The sequence below is a fragment of the Pieris rapae genome, chromosome 8 (assembly GCF_905147795.1).
Source record: "Pieris rapae chromosome 8, ilPieRapa1.1, whole genome shotgun sequence".
NCBI classification, from domain to species: Eukaryota; Metazoa; Arthropoda; class Insecta; order Lepidoptera; family Pieridae; genus Pieris; species Pieris rapae.
The window spans coordinates 9,055,526-9,075,422 of record NC_059516.1 but is presented as its reverse complement, the minus strand read 5'-3'; the positions used below and the strand labels follow the sequence as shown (position 1 = coordinate 9,075,422).

At 33.2% G+C, this 19,897-nt stretch overlaps 4 protein-coding genes across 10 annotated transcripts in view; 2 read left to right on the top strand and 2 right to left on the bottom strand.

The window, feature by feature from the left end:
- Positions 1–2,819, bottom strand: part of LOC110998605 (protein tramtrack, beta isoform) — a 297,133-nt gene extending 294,314 nt beyond the window's left edge. For all 6 annotated transcript variants that reach the window (XM_022267341.2, XM_045629269.1, XM_022267332.2 and 3 more), the window contains exons 1-4: positions 2,668–2,819; positions 2,347–2,581; positions 1,724–2,272; positions 1,564–1,638 (exon numbers count right to left, since the gene is read on the bottom strand). In XM_022267341.2, the coding sequence (XP_022123033.1) occupies positions 1,564–1,638; positions 1,724–2,272; positions 2,347–2,557 (835 nt within the window). In that variant the 5' untranslated portion in view covers positions 2,558–2,581; positions 2,668–2,819. The remainder of the gene's footprint in view (positions 1–1,563; positions 1,639–1,723; positions 2,273–2,346; positions 2,582–2,667) is intronic.
- Positions 2,820–4,545: 1,726 nt separating this feature from the next.
- Positions 4,546–7,486, top strand: LOC123689418. Of its 2 annotated transcripts, XM_045629308.1 has the most exons (4): positions 4,546–4,626; positions 4,839–4,847; positions 5,617–5,716; positions 6,888–7,486. In XM_045629308.1, the coding sequence occupies exons 3-4, from the start codon at positions 5,660–5,662 to the stop codon at positions 7,347–7,349; spliced, it is 519 nt and encodes a 172-aa protein (XP_045485264.1). In that variant the 5' UTR covers positions 4,546–4,626; positions 4,839–4,847; positions 5,617–5,659; the 3' UTR covers positions 7,350–7,486. The 2 variants fall into 2 exon arrangements, with proteins under 2 accessions (XP_045485264.1, XP_045485263.1); XM_045629307.1 differs by lacking the exons at positions 4,546–4,626; positions 4,839–4,847 and adding an exon at positions 5,405–5,461.
- On the bottom strand, positions 5,740–8,527 carry LOC110998916. Its single transcript, XM_022267731.2, has 3 exons — positions 8,102–8,527; positions 7,501–7,813; positions 5,740–6,647 (listed from the first exon to the last, which is right to left on the bottom strand). Exons 1-3 carry the CDS (start codon positions 8,374–8,376, stop codon positions 5,844–5,846), a joined length of 1,392 nt encoding a protein of 463 aa, XP_022123423.2. The 5' UTR covers positions 8,377–8,527; the 3' UTR covers positions 5,740–5,843.
- A 1,023-nt stretch (positions 8,528–9,550) lies between these two features.
- On the top strand, positions 9,551–18,775 carry LOC110998823 (fatty acyl-CoA hydrolase precursor, medium chain). The gene is made up of 12 exons (XM_022267618.2): positions 9,551–9,775; positions 11,884–12,074; positions 12,240–12,304; positions 12,522–12,659; positions 13,056–13,224; positions 13,555–13,679; positions 13,860–13,929; positions 14,421–14,570; positions 15,197–15,421; positions 17,158–17,295; positions 17,831–18,128; positions 18,510–18,775. The coding sequence occupies exons 1-12, from the start codon at positions 9,585–9,587 to the stop codon at positions 18,742–18,744; spliced, it is 1,995 nt and encodes a 664-aa protein (XP_022123310.2). The 5' UTR covers positions 9,551–9,584; the 3' UTR covers positions 18,745–18,775.
- Positions 18,776–19,897: the final 1,122 nt, after the last annotated feature.

The window sequence follows — 19,897 nt, the reverse complement described above, 5'->3', positions numbered from 1 at the left end:
AGGCAGGGTACGCAAAACAAGTAACTTTTTTGGTTGATTTTTAACACCTTGTGTCCGAAAAACCCTTTTATCTTACGGAACCCTATTTTTGTTCAAAATTAAATATAGCCTATATTACTCGTGGATAATGTAGCTTTCGAATGGTGAAAGAATTTATAAAATCGGTCCAGTAGTTTATGAGCCTTCATATATTTATTTTATTTATTAGCCTTCAGAGTTTATTCATTACAATCAAACATACAAAGTTTTCCTCTTTATAATATTAGTGTAGATTACCTACTATGAATATAAAAAAATAATTCGTACAAAAATGTTTGGTGTACGACAGGATAAAACTGAATTACTCTGATCTAACTAATATTTTCAGCAATTAGTAAACTTTGTGCTTCGTAAAAATCATGTTAGTATGCCAATAATTACAAACGGTGAAACCAATTTCGTTAAACTTAATTCATTCAAAAACAAATTAAGTACCTACCAAATATTCCCCCTTTTCATTTCTTGAGCAGTGTAAACAAGTTATCGTCTGCCCACTTATCTCATTCCCAAATGGGGGTTAAGATACCTTAACAGTAGTGTGTGTAGTCATAAACAAAATTTGTACGAAAATGACAGTTCGTGTAGACTCATTTTTATGCTATTTCGTTAGACTTTCTACATCATGTTTAGAAAATGTACGGCGGCACACCCCTAGGATGAGGGAGCGCCCTCATGTGGAAATTTTAGAGCAAATAAAAATCTCAATTAGTTACATTCGACTCTAACATGTTTATAATAATGCCATCTATTTATATTAGAGACCATGAAGCCAACCAGACGCCGGCGTTATACTTACACGGACCACAACTGTTTAAGTAGCATACCATATAGTAACAGCTTTGTAAAGGGCAACTTCCACACGTGTGCAGTATATGCTCTGCAAGTAGGTACCTTAACATACGCCGTCGTAATCTGAAGACAGATCTTCAGTTTATGACAGCGTATTATGTTCATTCTGCATTTAGTAACAATTTGTACCTGGTTAATTGCACATTGATGAACTGTAACGAGTCCACTTTGTCGATTCGTTTTCTGTTTATAGAATATCTCTACGAAACCTTTGAAGTAGACAGGAGTCGAACCCGTCTTCTGTGTAGATACCGATCATGTTCTTTTTACCATAACTTTCAAAACTTACCTAATTCTTGACCACTCATACTATGTGGTACTAGAATTTATACAATTACCTGCGTTGTTACAAACTTTTGAGAACTTTAGTTACCTTTTGATACCAGTTACCATTTACAAACACCAGTTTACCAGTTACCATATTATACTTTACCACCATTTAATAACCAACATACCTGTATTATAAATTATCAAAATTATTAACTAAAGTTTAGATTTATCTTATACTATCTTACAAATTTCACATTACAACTAAAAGAGCAAATGAATCTTCATATTTAGTGTAGTAGTGACTAGTTATTAAATTCCAAAAATATTCATTCGCTCCTAAAACATTGGAAGCTATGATCATCGATTACAATGATTATAACTTCAATAAACGGTCGGAGAACCTACCTTGTGCATCGCCTACAGCACCACCCTCCCCACCCGCAGAGATGGTGCCATCGCCAGTCGTAGAGCCATCAAAACCTAAACAAATACAGGGTATGAAGCAAAATAAACAGGGTTGTACTCCCCGCCCCAGTCCCCTTTGAACCAGTTTACAAATACTCACCAGACATGTCCATATTAGAATCATCTTCGCCAAAATTAGTCTCGTCATTATTAGCGCCATCGTCATCTTCATCCCACATACTTTCGTTTACAAATTCAGGTTCCATTTTCGGTGCCACAGCGTTATTTTCATCCTCATCAGGTATCGTTACGAAATCCTCTTTAGCAGAGCCAGAAGGCCCTGCTTCCAAGGGATCGATACATTTCCGTTTCGCTGGTCCACTTTGAGATGATGAAGAATTATTAGATGCTATTGACGGCCTATTTGTTCTCTTAATAGCTACTGGAGTTGAGGGCTTAGATTCTAATTCAGTCTCTAACTTAACAGATTGCCTTTGATGTGACGACCTAGGGCCTGGCCTTGAGGTCGGCTTTGGTTTGGATGGCGTGGAACTTTCTTCATTTTGATTACCGGTTAAACCTTTCACTTGAAGTTGTTCCGCGGTACTAATAAATGTAGCTAATTCTTCTTGTTTAACATTAACTTCACCTTGATACATAAACTGTAATAAGTCTCTTAAAGCCGAATGACTAACATCTTTTAAAAATACTGAAACAAAATATTTTAGGTTAGCAATACATAACTATTTGAATAATATTGACAATAACTAGAAGTGTTCTTACCTATGGGATGTTGAGTAGGATTCATTTTGAACATTTCTTGGAAATACGGCGAACATACCGATAAAACTAATTTATGTGCTTGAAGTAACCTGCCCTCGGCAGCTAGCGTTACGTCAACTAAATCTCCACGCGACAGCAGGCCGTGAAAGCCTGCTGACATGTTGGCGTGGAAATTGTTCCAACATAGTGAAAACTGTTCATCCGACGCCATGTTGGCGGCGACAGATGAGGGACCCTGAAATAAAAGCAATATTAAATAATGCAAAATGAGCATACTAAATATTGAAACATTTAAAGCAATAGACCTTATAAAATACATACCTAATTTACTTTGTACTCTTTATATCCTTGACATTAGAAACATTTGAAAAATATAATAATGTTTCTACAATCTTGACATCCCAGTTTACACGTCCGTCCGGTTTGAACGCCCAGCTTGATATGATGACGCAAAAGTACAAACTGTGTGTCGTCACAGGGTGGTCATTCAAACCAAAAACTGCCTAGATATTTAAAAAAAATATTAATCATACATAAACGTTCGAAATATAAGAAGATTATATATATTTGTACTATATAAAAAAATAGCATTTACCTGACAACTTTTTGCTATAAAATAAGAGATATTTAGGAAACTACTATCCACGGTTGTTGTCAATTTGACATAAGGTGATGTAGCGAGCACGCAGATCTCCTGATACTTTTGTAAATTAATATTTTTAACAATTTTAGTGTGTCATGTTATATCTTTTAGATTCAAGTACTTGTTGTTAGTTGTTAGTTCTTTTAGATTTAAGTATTTACTAGACAAGTTTTATAAATAAGTAAGCAAGAATTGATTTTCTATGGATTGTAGGTAATCGATTTTCGTTCTCTAACCCGTCTCGACGAGTATAAGACCGTATTGACCGTATAAATGAAGTATTAACCAGATAACGTTTAAGCAAGTATTGTGACAGAAGACATGAATGTATGTTATGTTATTATTAATATGTATGTTATTAACTTAAACATAAAACCTAATTTTATGTAAGTACTTACAGTAAGATTTTTATAGAAATTAGTAAGTATAATATATGTATTTTGTTATAATTTATTGTATCTACATTTATACATAGGTATAGGTATTTACTATTTTCTGTGTGTGTTTCTACAGGATAACAGCTAGTTGTGATTCATACATTTATAAAATGCAGCGTCTGGCTATTTTTTGCATTTATTATTAAATACGAGTTTAATAATAAAAATTATGATCCATACCTAAGACCAGATGTCGTAATACATTAGTAGCTAATTAGTATAAAAGCTCAGTTTACTCAAAGTTCAAGATTTATGACAAAATAATAAACACACATACATCTTCTTCTTAGGTGTCAGGATAGTATATAAATTTTAACAAATATTTAATTTTATTTTCAAGTTTTAACATAAACATTACTTTGAATGCTCCGATAAAAGATAGAGAAAGATATATGCGGGGAAAATATTTTTAAGCTTATTTAAATTTAATCTTTATCGTAATGCAATAAGACTCAAAATTTTATGAATGATTTTGTGTAGCAGTGTTACCATCGTTGTTTTACTTTCCGTATAAAGTGTAGTTTTTAGCGTTGCCTTGCCAAAATATTTTCGTAGGGAAACTTCTTTAGAATCGTTGTGATTACAAAGCGGGTGCAACGGAAAAAGCGACAGTAAAAAGAAACAGAAACATGAAATCATAAGAATTGACGTTAGAGAAAATGAGATAGACAGAGAAACTTCTTCAGAATCGTTGTGATTTCAAACCGGATGCAACGGAAAAACCGACAATAAAAAAAGACAAGAAAATGAGATAGGAGGCATTTTCAAACTATCGTTGTTTTAGTTTCTGCCAAATTAAAGATTTATATTAAACTTATAAATTAAAATTTGTCATAAAAATATTCTGTTTTTAAAGAACACACACATTTAGATAGTGAAAAATGTTTAATTTATATATGAATGATTATAAAAACAAATGGCAATGTAATGCCTAGTCCACACGCTTGTCAAACCTTGTGGCGTTTGGCTTAGCTTGCCTAGGTTTGCGAGCTCTTGTCGCCGAACCGATCGAGTGTCGGTTTTTTGGGCACAAATCAAAGGAAGTTTGTGGCAAGCGCTTGCGGTCCATACACATGTTTGTGCCTCATTAGTATCGCTTGCGCGCTGGTGGCGAATAGACCCACGAAGTAGTTGAAGCTGAATAAAGTACCTTAGTGAAAAAAATGAGCGGAGGAGTGGTAAAATGGTCGATTGATAAAGCTCTACGCTTTTTAGAGCTTTATCAAGGAGAACCATGTATATGGAACTCGAAAGATAAGGAGCACAAGGACAAGAAAAAAAATTGCAGATGCATGGAACCGGCTCAGTGAAACTTTAAAAATTTCCGTGAAAGAGTTAAAAAACAAAAAAGACATACTGATGGTCACATTCCGAAAACATTTGAAAAAAAAAGAAGCAAGATTGTATTCGTTCTGGCTCAGGTAGGTATTTATCAGAAAAATATTCAGTACCTACCTACTTATAGATTTGTTAAAACTGTGTTTGTCGTATTTCCTTTTCTATAATTCGTTACTACGTAGGTAGGTACCATAATAACACTCTAGTTACTATTACCAAACCTATATTGAATTGGTAATAAATACCTATATTATGTGTAGGTAAGGTGAGTGTACAGTCACATGCACTGATATGATAAGTATACACGTAGCAAAATTAAAATTAAAATTTCGAGGAATGGACAGATATTTTCTTTTCAAATCTATACTAATATTATAAAGAGGAAAGGTTTGATTTTTTGTTTGTTTGTATGAATTGAATAGGCTCCGAAACTACTTGGCAGATTTGAAAAATTCTTTCACTGTTGGAAAGCTACATCATTCCTGAGTGACATAGGCTATATTTCATTTTCAAAAAAATAGGCATCCTTACTAAAATTACGATAACATTAACATTTGTTTATTATTTGATACAATTCTAACAGATGGCGCTGAGTTAAAGGTAGTAGTTTGGCAAGACGACGTTTGCCAGGTCAGCTAGTTCTATATAAGTAAGTACACTGAATCTATACCTGCTGATGAAGCTACATTGCTGGCATGTGCGTATTTTTCAAAGATATTTAAGTTTTTACTTGGTGGACTGTATACATATTAAGGCACGCGACTGTACCACTTGTTCAATTCAATTCAAATAAATTTATTTTCAATTTGTTGATCAATCACCGATATTCTATATATACTTTCATTCCATCAGGTGCAGGTGAAATTTACGAACCTTCGCCTTCGCCTACCAATTGATGGAGTCGTTTCTCCTGCCCGTATATACGAGCAACACGGGTCTAAATTCGGAAACGGTGAGTAAAATAATAGGTCTGTAATAATTGTATTATAGTTTCTTTATTATTATGTTTCATAATACACGTGTTCATAGAGCAATCAGTAACTCACATCGTTATTAAAATAAAATAAAATATTTAGACCTTAAGTATTCGTACTTCTGCAAAAATACGAAGTAAACTCTTCCCTTACCTTAATGGCATTTAGTGGTGACCTTCCAGGTATTTGCGGTAAATTTTGTATTACATTATACTCGTTTATATTATTGCGCCATGCACCAGGTCTCAGCAGATTTCCATTGTCATCATATACATCAAATGATCCGGGTGGTGTATATCTATCTGAAGAACTTTTACTATTTCTATGAAAATTATGTAATAGTACACAGGTCATCGTAAGTTCTATCACAACGTCTTTATCTAAATTGATAGGTCTTCGAAAAATTCTAAATACAGAAGCTAAAATTCCAAAGGTGTTTTCGACCACAACCCGGGATCTAGATAAACACTGATTGAATTTTCTTTTCGGTGAACCGATATCATGATTGCCTGGATAGGGCTTCATGACGTGTGTACTTAGTGCAAAAGCACCATCTGCTATAATAACGTACGGTACGTTCACATTATTATTTGACCCGGGGAGTGGGCATGGTGAAGGAAAATTAATTTCATTCCTGCAAAGTCTCTGCCGTAGTAATGAATTGTTGAAAACTCCACCGTCACTGATTCTCCTTTGACTTCCTATGTCTACAAAAATAAGTTTATAATTGCTATCAACTAATGCTAGGAGAACTATGCTAAATGTTTTTTTATAGTTATAATATTCAGTTCCACTGTGAGGTGGGCTTTCAATAACTATATGTTTTCCATCGAGTGAACCCACGCAATGAGGGAATTTACTTCTGAATCCTCTCTCTATAGCGATCCAGCCTTCTGATGTTGAGGGCATCTGAAACAATACATTTTTTGTGTCATAAACGCTGATTAATATTTAGTCACTCGTATTTTTATTAAATATTGCCGGTACCCGCGGCTTTGCTTTCGTAACGTAACAGATAGACAGACAGACAGTAGCGTAACAGATAGACAGACAGTGTTACTTTCGCATTTATAATATTACGTATGGATTACTTTACTATCATATTATTGTATCATGTAATTAATTACATAAGAAATCAAATTCTTGCAGAAATCAACGCCAGAACCAGAAGCCAACGATATGAAAAACGAAACTGAGACGACAGAAAACCACAACAACCTGGAGGGGCCCTCAAATTCCATCGCTGCCAGTTCCTCTACGCCATCAACAAATAAATCTACGGAGAAAACGCGTCGTCGCCCACATCAGGATATGGCTGAACAACAAATGGCCTCAGCGTTTAGCCAACTGACTAATGCATTAAGTCATAGATCTTCGGAGGTAGTCAAAGAAGATGACGAATGTGATCTTTATGCTAAGCTCCTAGCTAAAAAAATAAGGGAACTGCCTAAAGACGATAGGCAATTATTGATGTACGAAATAGATCGCCTATTTATTAGGCGAATTAACCGGAGGTCATTTTCGCGTGATACACCATCTCCTATTTCGAACCTTCTGAAGTGCTCAAACCTCATATTCAGAACCCATCATCTATCAGGATCAAAATATTGAATAATTTCATTGTAGGTACGTGTTGTGTATTTAATTAAAATTATTTTTCATGCTCTAAAAATGTGTCTTGTTTTCTAAAGTGCAAACTTAGTAGACTAGTGTACTAACCTGCATATAATAAAAATATTTAGATACATCAAACATGTTTTACCTTAATTTCATCCTTTAGAACTTTATTAATAGCTCTGCAAACTTCAGGTATGATTTTTGATATTATTTGAACAGAAACTTTAAACAAGTAGTGTAAACTTTTGTAACTATCACCAGATGCTAAAAATCTTAGAGTTATTGCCAGACGATATTTCGCTGGTATAGCTTCTCTGAAGTCAGTATCTTTCTTTGAAATGATAGGGGAAATTCTGCTTAGCAATAATTCAAAATCAGTGTAAGTCATCCGGCAGAAGTTATCAAATTGTCCAGAGGGTTCAAGAAGGAGTTCATTGAATTTTTCTTCAATAAATTTTCTGTGAAAAATAAATAAAAATTATGCACATTGTGTTCATGTGCATTGCACAACCTGGGGAATTAATATATACTTTTATAGCAGGCTCCTTTAAGAATCGCTGTCATTTTATTACGTTGAAAATTGAACTGTAACCTTAGTTAATCAGAGATAGGTGCACAGGTGCACATGAAAAAATGCAAATCGATTCAACGCGATTCTTCTTAGTCGACGCCTACCTTCATGTTCAAAAGTAACAGGTTATAATTAAGTAGGTAATGAAAAGCGATAAATATGAGAAAATACCTACCTAGTGCGGTTTCTATGAATTTTTATCATCCACCATCTTCTTTGTTGAACTTTTCGCTTTCTTTTCATCTTTTCACTTTGTTTCTTTTTATAATAAAAATAAGTTAAGCTAAATGTTATGGCAGATAATACCTCGACGTCCATCATGCTTGTGTCTCCTGAACACACTGACAAGCTCGCAAACGTGTGGATATCGACGTTTGTCTTACCAAAGTTTGCCAAGCGTTTGTAGAGGTTTGAAGTTTGCGGCGAACGCCAAGCGTGAGGACGAGGCATTACATAAGTAAACGTATCGTAAAGTTCGATATGATTAAAAGAATACCTACAATCGGGACGTAAATATTTTAGCTAAGTTGACATGTTATCGATCTCATAACAATTCAGATTAATAAGATACGATTGTTTATTTATTATATAAACTCAATTACCTACAATATTAAGGTAAGACACATACAGCTGTTTCAAAGAACGTTTTTATACATTTGTTGCGGCACTACACTTAACGGTTAGCTTTTAGTGATGTCTATGAAAATTCTATTTTTGTTAGAAAATATTAATTTACATTTATTTGTACCTATAGTAAATTGGTGTTTATATTCCTAGGTTCTTAAGCTATTACAACTATTACTATTATATGGTAAAATGCAATGGATAGTCCATAGTATTTTTACATACATACCATAAGATGTTTTTTGTACAAAACTGAAAAACATCATTGTGACCAAACAGCTAAACATATTTAATTCAATTTTGATAATCGTTTAAGCTCTTGTGCTGAGCGTTATCATTTTTATTTACCTATGAAACACATTGTTTCATACAATTACACTAAAGAAATTAGCCAGAGATGGAATAAATAATATTCACCTATAAAAAGGTTCAAACAAAAACAAAACGGAAAAATCTATATAAATCATTTAACTAAGTTTTACCATATTTGGCTGCGTTGTGTCATGGTGTAAAAGTGAGGAAACCTATGCGTACTCCTTTTAACCATAAACCGTGATAGCTTGAAGAAGTCAAGGCTTAAATATTGGTCTGGGCTGTGCGGTGAGCCATAGTGAGTTTTATTGAATGAACGTTTCTTTGTGTTAATGTTAAAGGAAAGGAAGGAGGAAACACAGTTAATGTCTTTGCTTTATAGAAACACCTTAATCGAGTGAAACTTAGGCAAGGGTGTAACTCATTGATATACGTGTGTAGATAGTTATGTACGACCGAGAATCAAAGCGATTACAAAAATCGAAAAATTTAAATGCAGTTATTCAAATTACCATGCTAGAGAAATTTGGTACTTATTTTTATAGCATTAATGACCATAGTATTGGCACAAATTTGCGTATTGTTGTTTAATGCGATAAAATAAGGGAAGTGAGAAAAAAAATCGCAATATGTAATATTTTTGATATACATATGTAATAAATTGGGAACCTGATTAGCGTGGGATGTCAGGATAAGAGTTATGACTAGACGAGTGGTTAGTGATGGCGTGGTTTTTGATCGTGTTGGCGTGTATTGAGTTAATTACGCCGGCGTTGGCAGTGGTGGGTGGTGCGCCTGCTGCCCCACCAGAACCTGATGCTGCAGTGGTTTTCACACAGAAGCATGGTTATAGTTGCCGGCTAGAAGGTTTGAGGGATGAAGAGCGTGGATACTATACGTTCGCTGGTATCAGGTAATACCTGGTTTTAAGAATCAATTATATTATTTATATAATTTTAAATCTTACCTATTTTTAGGAATAATTATAAAATATTTTATATAATTCTTATATTTAAACAAATAAAAAGACTGACAAACAGATGGACAGAATTTTTTTTAAGTCAATGATTTGACAGTTATTTATATATTTATGTACTATACTTTTACCGCTATTCCACTCAATCAAAATACATTTTATAACAACACGGGGCTGGCAGGATTAACAGACGCTGGAATGAGTTATAACACCCCTCTTACAGGTGCTAAAACCATAATAAAAAGTCTCCATCGTCTTTACAAAATGTTATTTTAAAAGAAACAAGTTTTGTGGCCTCCCTAAAACTAAGTAATTTTTATTGAAAATAAAAACAAATCGAATTCCGGAATTAATTTTTAAATACTAGGGCAAATAAACTCGAAATAATTTGTAATTATACAAAGTTCAAATATTCAAAATGTTTCTTTATTCAAGAAGTTACATTGTTTTAGCAGATATTAGAGCCCCTGAACTAAGCCTAGGAAGACCTTTACATCAGGGCTCTTCGATTTTTCAACAGTTTAATGAAATTGTTAACATTCGTAACAAAACACTATATAAAGAAAAAAAAAATGGAGACTTACATATTAAAATCATGATTCAGGTTTACTTGGTTGAAACGTTTGTACACACCAGAAGTGAATGACTGTGATAAAGTTTGGAAAGGGATAGATGGGATGGAAGCTAGAGAATGCTAGTGTAAACAATGTGCTGAGTGAAAATTAAAAATTGTTAGATTTTTCTTGGACTAGTTATTCAGTTTCTTCATAGTTTTGTGCACAAAGCCAAAGTAATTACTGTTTTAATTTCCTTTTTTAACTTCGGGTTTATATTGAGGATCCTATTAAATTTATTGTACAACTTTATAGAAAGAAAAATTTTGTGATCAGTGGCTACAGCATTTGTGGCCAGTGGCAAATTCTTGTTAAGGGTACCCGTTATCAGTGAAAATCGTTACGTATACTCAGTTTTACTCCAGCTTTTTGGACTTCCATAATCGAACTTTAAAGCAAAAACGGCATTACAATGTCCTACCCATCTAAAAGAGTTTAATGTTTTTAATGTTATTGAAGTTGAAGACTCACTTTCTTTATTAGATATAAAACTTGATAAAATTTTATTATCTTTTGATATTATACCCAAAAAAAGAACTTTTTCAAAAAAAAATACTATGCTTTTTTGACAGTCATACGTAAAATTAGTCGTCACTCGTAACTTGTACAACTCTGATAATGAATTGGGGTTGCCTCACTTTAGAATCCAAACCGAACTTATAAAAATATGCTGAATAAATAAAATAACATTCTCAGGTACAATATAAAAAATATGTTTGAGCTCGCGGCCTCCTTAGGTCCCTCTTAGGTCGGGGGCCCGTGGCATTTTGCCAGCCAACAATAGGGGATTGTTCCGCCACTGGTACACCATACACCTATTTATCTACTAGCCTAAGCCTTAGAGTACGACTCTAAAGCACGATTATTTCAAGCATACGTTGTTATGGCATTGTATGATTCCCGTATGTCGAATATGTTTTTTTAAGATCTCGGCCATCATCGATTTTATACGATTGTCAGGTCACTTGGCGCTAATTCTCGAATAACTTTTGATTCGGAATTCTTTAACTCAATCAGTATAATAATTAATATGCTTATGTTTACTTAGCACGCCTTACACGTTATCAGCATTTTTGTGCAGCGCATAATCAAATTTCCATGAAGACTTTAAAAATTGAACATTCATTTAATTAAATAAATTCCTGATTAAACTTAATAATAGCTGTATAAACGGATGTACTCTCTGATAATAACTTCCGTAATAAGGCGCATACAATATGTTTTCATTTCGTTTAGCGTTCTTATTTAATTTATTTTAGGATTAGTAGATTTGAATAGGGCATCACCATAATGAAGTCTATTAGTAATGGTTTCAGCCTTTGAGTGGTCTTGGTAGTATGAACTTCCATTTATCCATAGAGACAGCCATCTTGTAAAATATGATATATTTATTAAGTTTATTTATTTTATTTACGAGCATGGAATTTATAGGTACGCCGAACCACCAATTGGTCCTAGAAGATTCCAGCGGCCAGTTCGGCTATACTTAGCGGGTGAAATTAATGCAACCAGACATTGTCCCCCATGCGTGCAGCCTGACCCAATGGGGTCGGGCATCATTGGGAATGAAGACTGCCTCTGCCTTAACGTATTTTCTCCTAAGATGCCAGGAGAGGAAAGAGGTGACTAAAATATTATTAGGTTTCTCTGTATCTGCATGAGTTAAGCACTATCAACGAACACAATAATATTATAATTAATTATTATATTAATAATTAATTAATAAATAATATTTTGATTTTTGTTTTGGCTAACTTGACATGTTTTGAAATTTCAATACTTTGCAGGTTCTCCTGTAATATTTTTCATCCATGGAGGTAATTACAGATCTGGATCGATTGCAGCATATGGTGTAAGTGTTTTTGCTACCGAAAAAAATGTTGAATTCCTATTTTTCGGGTTGTTAAAGACAATCTTAATTTTTAAAGAAATATAGAAAATTTATAACCTTAAAATCCTACAAATTTCAATTCAAAGTCATTATTTAGCAAAATTAACTATTTCATTATATATATTGATGACATTATTGTAAAATATTAATCTCTCCAATTCGCAAATCTTTTTCGCAGGGTCAACATTTTGCTCAACAAGACACAATTTTAGTGACCGCGCAATATCGCTTAGGATCACTTGGCTATCTAAGTACCGGTCAAAAGGACGCATCGGGGAACACTGGCCTCTTTGACCTTCGGGCCGCTATGACTTGGGTGAGAACTTGATAGGATGTTGTTGCTTCGATTAAACATACATTTCATGGACTGGCGTTTCATCTAATAGACCATATCTCACTTAATATCATGGGATTGTTGCCAAACGTCTGTCCAGTCCAGTAATAAAAAACAAAAACCAAGTCTATCCGTGTGAACTCATGTTCTACAGGTAGATACATCTTTAAACAGAATATGGAAAAAAACAACATATTGAATATAACGGTTGTCTTTTCGCACAAAGATTAGTACCAAAGTAGAAGGTATGAAATCTCAAGATATGTTTTATAAATTATATATAAAGAAATATCGTATGCGTTAAAAATTGGCGATATTAACTTATTTTGAAGCTTAATTAGGTGACAATATGACTAATAATGACTTAATGAATTTAAGATAAATGACTACATCGAATTCTTTGGGGGAGACAAGTCTCGAGTCGTGGTAATGGGACAAGGTTCTGGTGGTAGAACAGCATCCCTGATTGGTTTATCTGGTGAAACACCACGTGAAGGTCGCACCGCCACTGGTGTTGCTGCCCTTTCCGGTGCTCCTTTGTCACCAGGTAGGTTTATAGTAACCAAGTTTTTTTTTTAATTTGGCGGAAGCTTATACCAGCTCCCCATACTCTGTAACTTCCAATAGTTGGGTTGGTAGTTGGTTGGGTAGTTGGGATCGCTATTAACCAATTAAATAATTAAACTTTTTAATGATGGTTGGGCCAATATAACGTTTTAAAGTAATAAAATATAAATTAAATTATACCCAATTGCAAGGTATCCACGAATAAATTCTAAATCAAGGTTATTATATAATTTCCATAGTTTAGGGTTGTACCTACCTAAAACCCCTAAAGTTGAAGAGATTCGTATACCTATTATTAAATGTATAATAGGAGCAGTGGAGTCTAATCCTAAGAAACACGCGGAAGAACTAGCAAGCGAAACCGGATGTCCCAAAGAGCCAGCAGAAAGACTTTTACGCTGCCTAAGGAAGTTGCCAGCTGAAAAAATTATACAAGTAATAATTTTCATAGCCCTATTTTTTAAAAACAAGGACTATATTAAAATATTTATCTGTACTATCTGTTGGTTTTAATGATTATAATGTTTTTGTACAACAAAAAGAAATCAACCGATTACATGTATATATTTTAAAATGTATGTGTCTCTGTTTAATATGAAACTGGGCCATTTTCAGGCTGATCGAGCCATTACAGCGGAGATGGTTGACACTGAAGCATTTTTAAATGAAATTGGAGGCAATTCAGGTAATAATATTAATATCGTATCTATGTAGACATTCGGAAAAGCTCTTTGATAATCCGGTTAGTGCTAATAATAGTAAAAAAAATAATGTACAAAAATACTCTATACAGTGCAGCAATAAGGGCTTCTTTATTTTATTTCTTTATTTATATTCTGAAGTACATATTATATATACTTTCCTTGTGATTGTAACTTTCTCTAATTAAGACTCATACAAGTATTGAGACTAAAAGATACTGTACAAGAAACCTTTAATATTTAAATAAGATGTGTTCGAAATTTAAAAGTCTGAAAGTTTAAATTTCAGACTGTAAGTGAAAGAATTTGCTACTTAAACAACTTACAAAGGAGGTTCGATTCAAAGAGTATTAAACACATCCATTATATTACACTAATATATTTTTCTATATAAAAAACTGACAAGATGTAAGGTTCACACCTTACATCTTGTGAGGTGCATTTAAAAAAATGTATGGACCTTGGTCTCCTCCAGGTGTTGGTGTACGCGTAGAAGGTGCTGATGATCTGCGCGGTCTACCCCCACTTATAGCCGAGGAACCCAGTGACTCCATCAAGAAGAAGCATCAGCTGGGACCTATGCTTACTGGTGTCACCTCAGCGGAAACATCGCGAGCAGTTTTTGGTAAGTATTTCCATTTTGTTAAATATATTACTTATATTTTATTGTTTTTTTTATTTATCTTTAATGTATAATATTCTACGGTTTCAATATTTGTAAATATTTGAGGAACATGTATAGTACTTATAATACAAATATTGATTGGTCCATCCGCGTGGTGAACGGCCACGTGTTCTGTGTTACCAATCATGATAAGTTTCTCGAAGTTCTCATCGCCTTTGCACTTAGTAAAAGTCAATACAACATTAAACAGTAATGGATTAAAATATTTACAAAAAGACGAACTAATTGGACATGAAACAGACAATGAAAAATGCCTATTGATATATGCAGTTCATTAATTATTACCGTAAATTGCCGTGTGTACTCTTTTCCAGGTCGCCTCGTTGTAACCATCATGAAATATTGCAAAACTATTAACTTTCGTACCTACTAACTGACCTAAAATTATCGAGATTCATTTTTTTTTCACGCGTCCTTGGTTGGTTTCCAATATTGTCCTGTATATTTGGTTTAGATTCAATTATTGTTTTTCATATTAATAATTGATATTACAAAATAAACCTGCTGTTTGTTTAAAGCGCGTCGTGTTCTCTGGACATAATTAACATAACATAATTAAATTTCAGGAAAGTATGGGAAATTCCTTAGCGAGCAGTTGGAGGCCGTTCAAGATTTTATTAAGAAAGACGTAATCGGTGGTCTCAAGAAGTCAGTTCAGACTGTTCAGGGTTTGGCTCCGATAAAACTTCCAGGCGTACAAAAAGCAATTCCTCTTTTGGATTATTATCAGGCCATATTTGATAATTCAATGAAAGCAGTGGATGGTTTAGCGCAGATTGCTGAAGCCACGGGTGAGATTTTTTTTACAGCGACATCGTGAATCTAGGGCTAGTAGTAATAACGAGTTGGATTAATGCGGTAGGTTATTTAAAAATGTGTGCGTGTACACACGTAAGAAGTGAAAATTCTTCATGACCTTATTTTTCGAAAAATTATCTACTATGTATATGTAACTTTACAGAAATTGGTTAAAGTTAAATTAGATAAGGTTTAACAAAACGCTTTTATTATCATAGACATGAATACAAATTATTTAATTTTACCTTATTATGTAAGGCTATTACAGAATTTCATAAATTGTAATAGAATGATTACTATCATTATTATATATTTTTGTTATTAATGGTTTCATATCTCGAATCAACCGCAGTAGGGACAAGAAAAATATGTCGCGTAACGGAAAATGTGACGCGTAACCGAAAAATGTGACGGTAATTTTTTTTCCAACGCCGATAAACATGTTTCAAAGAACTTGAAGCTTTTAAGTGCTGTTATTAGGAAAGGGAAATAACCAGTAACTACGCTATCAGTCATGGGTTAGTGATTTACTGTTAGGCCGCATGCCAGATGGTCATGGGTCGTATAACGAAGCAAATATTGGCTCAAGTTTAATTTTAAAAAAAAATTGTTTCATTATCATCATCAATGGCTATAGACTCTTGTGGGACTTAGCCACCTCAAGTACATTTCGGTATCGCAATCTATTTAGTGCTTCTTGCGTCCAACTTCGAACCCCTATTGTTTCGAGGTATTTGACAACTATACCCCACCAACGCAGCCTCGGTCAACCGGGTTTTATTCTGTAATTATTTTATATTAACCACTTAGTGTCTATATTCAAATCAAATCAAAATTTATTTATTCATATAGGTAATAATGTACACTTATGAACGTCAAAAAAAAAGAAATATTAAATGAATTTAATTTTACATTTACTGCCAGTTCTCAAATCAAGGGCATAGAACGGAAGAGAAGAACTGGCAATAAACGATTGCGATGGGCTTATCAGCTGTCCAGTCAAAAACCCATTATGAAACCTAAAGTTTTTTTAGGTGATTATTAAAAAGATAAGAATTAACTTTATATATTCAGATTTATCCAAAGTAAAATAAAATAATATCTTGGCTAGTTTTTTAGGATAGGATTACTTCAAAAATCTTTAGGTAAGTTCTGCTGTCCCTTTTATCTTTGAATCCCGACATTTTTAAATGGAATGGGGAAGGGTGCCTATTGGGGTTACTCGACTACCTGCTCGCAGGTAATACCCTTATCTCCCCAGCTGAGCCAGTTGAATTCTGTCACAACCATATTTTGTTGTGAATATATTTAGAATTTTAAATTTCTTTACAAATTTTGTAGGAATAATCGTAAAGAAGACAATAAAATACAATTTAATCATATTCGAAGTTGCCTAGTTAGACTGGCTTTTCGACCGTAGTATTAGATGATTTCAAAATTACATGGTCATTTTAAAATAAACAGTTTTGTTGTAATACTTTTTGTCGCGCACATCACGAAGTGTAACGAGCTGCCCACTGAAGTACTTTCGAATCAATTCAACTTAGAGTCTTTCAAAAAAAGAGCGTACCAATTTTTAAAAGGTGAAAAACTTGCTAGCCTTCTGGCAGAGGAAAACTGGCTAGTACATTGGTCGCCCCTTCTAAAATAAAAAAAACATATTCACTTAACTATCTATATGTATTTATTATTAAACATATCACAAGCATTGAAATTTATTTCTGAATAGGAGACGCATTGTTCAACTTCCCGGCGTATCAGAGCGTAAAAGAATGGAGTGCCGGCGCTCCGGCCTTGATGTACAGCTTCGAACATGTGGGCAACCTTAGTAAGGGACACCACTTTGTACCTGGAATAGCTTTAACACGTAAGTATATATTATCCTTAAAAACAGCACATTTTCAGCAGTCATCGAAACCGTTTTAACATAAGTAATGATTCTCTTTCTTACAAATTGTGTTAACGGCGTGAGAAAAAAAGAAATTAGGGGGAAAATTGAATATTTTTGACAGTGATGTTGTTCAAATCTAGCAAAAAATATTAGACATCTAATAAATTACAGTTACAGATTTAAAATCGAACGCACACACAAATTATGAATAACTACAATCTAGTAATACCCACAATTGTGTTAGTTTAGTACCTATTTGGAGTACCTAATGAAGTTTATTTTCATATAAAAAAATTAAAAAACATTGTATACTTCATTATAATCGTTAAGTCAAAGAATTTCCTTAAAATGTTTTGGACTTCTTTAACTTATTCTTAAATCTAGATTCTAGAATCTTTGATTGAAGTGTCTAATTCATAAACTTACTAACTAGGTCTATTACCAATTTATGAATTAGACCCACAATCTATATACTTTATGATGTTCATGTAATTTGTCTAAATTTTCGTAGAAGATGCTGACAATCCTTCAGATAACGTACAGCAAAAGTCTAAAGGCCCAGCTCACGGCGATGAACTAGCCTACCTCTTTGAACCGTTGGATAAAGATGGAAATTCTTTAAATGAAAAAGTATCAGACACAGATGCAGAAGTAAGAAAATCATTTGTAGGGCTTTTCGCAAATTTCGCTCGTAATTTGAGTAAAAATAAAACGAGTGATGCGAAACTCTTTGGTTTTATTCCTTATTCAATGGATGGAGAGAATTATTTGAAGATTGGTGAAAAGATTACTTTGGATAAGAACTTTAGGTTTGTATTTTTTTTTAAATAATAATGATCATTGTCAGGAATGTATGACAGCTGTTGTTTTCCGTTAAAGAGTATTTAAGAGTAACAAAAAGTGACAGCATTGATATTTTTTTTGCTTGTCATACCAGAAAAACATTATTCATTAATTCGTTATATTATGTTTATTTTTGATACAAGGACTGCTTAATTTTTTTTAAACGATGGACGTTTTTTGTAAATAAAAAACTTAAAAAAATCTTTTATACAACTAATTTAAATAATATGAGTTTTATATTTATAATATGCAGTAGTTCTATTTTCCGAGTATTAAACTTGTATTAACTTTTCAATATTTGTAATAAATAAAATAAAATACCTATTATAAAAGTTATTAAATTACAGATTCTGTCAAATTGGTTTGTGGGGCGAAATGTCAGATCGATTATTGGACTCCTTCTGTAAAAATCACCTGGATCAAATCCTCAAATTACCTAAACTTATATCGCCTATCGCTATGCAAGTCGATAAGACCGGTAACATTCCTGTGGTTAATGGTTTAGGCCTTATAGGAATGAAATCGAACACTCAGCAGCCAAGAAATGCTTTTAATAGTATTAATCTGTTTGGTGTCAAATGATGTATAAGTTTAATAAATGTCTAATATACTATTAGCTGTTTTCGTAGTGTATTTCACCTTATTTTACATAGAGTTCGGCTGTGACCTTCATAAATAAATACTTAAAAAAACTTTTTGAATATTATCTATAACTAACAATACTAATATAAATTCAAAAACTACTGGAGAGATTACAAAACTTCACCACATCATATACTTTTAAAAATAAGCCTATAGCGTTGTGTATCCTGGGCTTAATAGGTATGTACTAAAAATAACATATAAAAAAACACAACATAATAACAAAAATTGGCACAGACGAACTGTCATTTTCATACAAAGGTCTATCTATACCGATCCGACCTACCATGGACAGATTGTCTCGACAGATGGCTATTACAAGCCGTCGATTGGTTTTGGCACTTTATCAATATTTGGATGTCTATCTCAGATGGTCAAAAATCGATTGAGATATGTTATTCGGTTTGGGCGTAAGTTTTCGTATTCCAATAGAGATGTCTTTTAATGTTGGTGCCTCTCCATAACTGGAGGTTGGCCAATAGCGATTTAATATTGACAAAATAAACAAACATGACGCAAATATTGTCTTTGCTATTGACATTTGCGAGGATAATAAATTCTCTGAACTAAAATAGGGCCACTAGTAGATTAATTACTTCTACAAGGACTTAGTATGTATAAGGGGTTTAACAAATAAACAAAAGATCAATATATTGTAACTATTAACTATTCATTTGTATTTCTAATGTTAAATATCATTCAGATCAGATGATATTTCATACAAGATCGTTTACCGTTAATGGGACACGCGTGTCGAAAATGTATTATGTTTCAAGCCTTATGTTGTCGTCCAAAAACTATGTAAGTCTCCAAGAGAGACTTCGCTATGAATAAGATAACAGAACAATATGCATGACACTAAAAGAATCACGTAAACAACTATTAAAATGTTGTTATTCATATACATGCTACAAATATATTTTAATTTTATAAAAACCTGTAAATAAACAAAACCCCAACATTATACAAGTGTTTCTTTTTCTTACAGTTTAAACACAATTTGACAGAAAGTGAGAGAAAGAGTGCTTACTTAAAAGAATTAATAATGTTTATGTATATGGGCGTTTATTTTGAGCATATAACAATTTTAATT

Bases quoted from the DNA above. Each gene is read 5' to 3' on its own strand.
- LOC123689418 (XM_045629308.1), top strand. From the start codon at position 5,660: ATGGAGTCGTTTCTCCTGCCCGTATATACGAGCAACACGGGTCTAAAT. The intron at 5,717-6,887 runs GTGAGTAAAATA...AAATTCTTGCAG, and splicing joins CGGGTCTAAATTCGGAAACG to AAATCAACGCCAGAACCAGA.
- LOC110998916 (XM_022267731.2), bottom strand. From the start codon at position 8,376: ATGCCTCGTCCTCACGCTTGGCGTTCGCCGCAAACTTCAAACCTCTAC. The intron at 7,814-8,101 runs GTAGGTATTTTC...TATTTTTCACAG, and splicing joins ATTCATAGAAACCGCACTAG to AAAATTTATTGAAGAAAAAT. The intron at 6,648-7,500 runs GTAAAACATGTT...GTATTGTTTCAG, and splicing joins TTCTAAAGGATGAAATTAAG to ATGCCCTCAACATCAGAAGG.
- LOC110998823 (XM_022267618.2), top strand. From the start codon at position 9,585: ATGGCGTGGTTTTTGATCGTGTTGGCGTGTATTGAGTTAATTACGCCG. The intron at 12,305-12,521 runs GTAAGTGTTTTT...TCTTTTTCGCAG, and splicing joins GATCGATTGCAGCATATGGT to GGTCAACATTTTGCTCAACA. The intron at 12,660-13,055 runs GTGAGAACTTGA...AATGAATTTAAG, and splicing joins TTCGGGCCGCTATGACTTGG to ATAAATGACTACATCGAATT.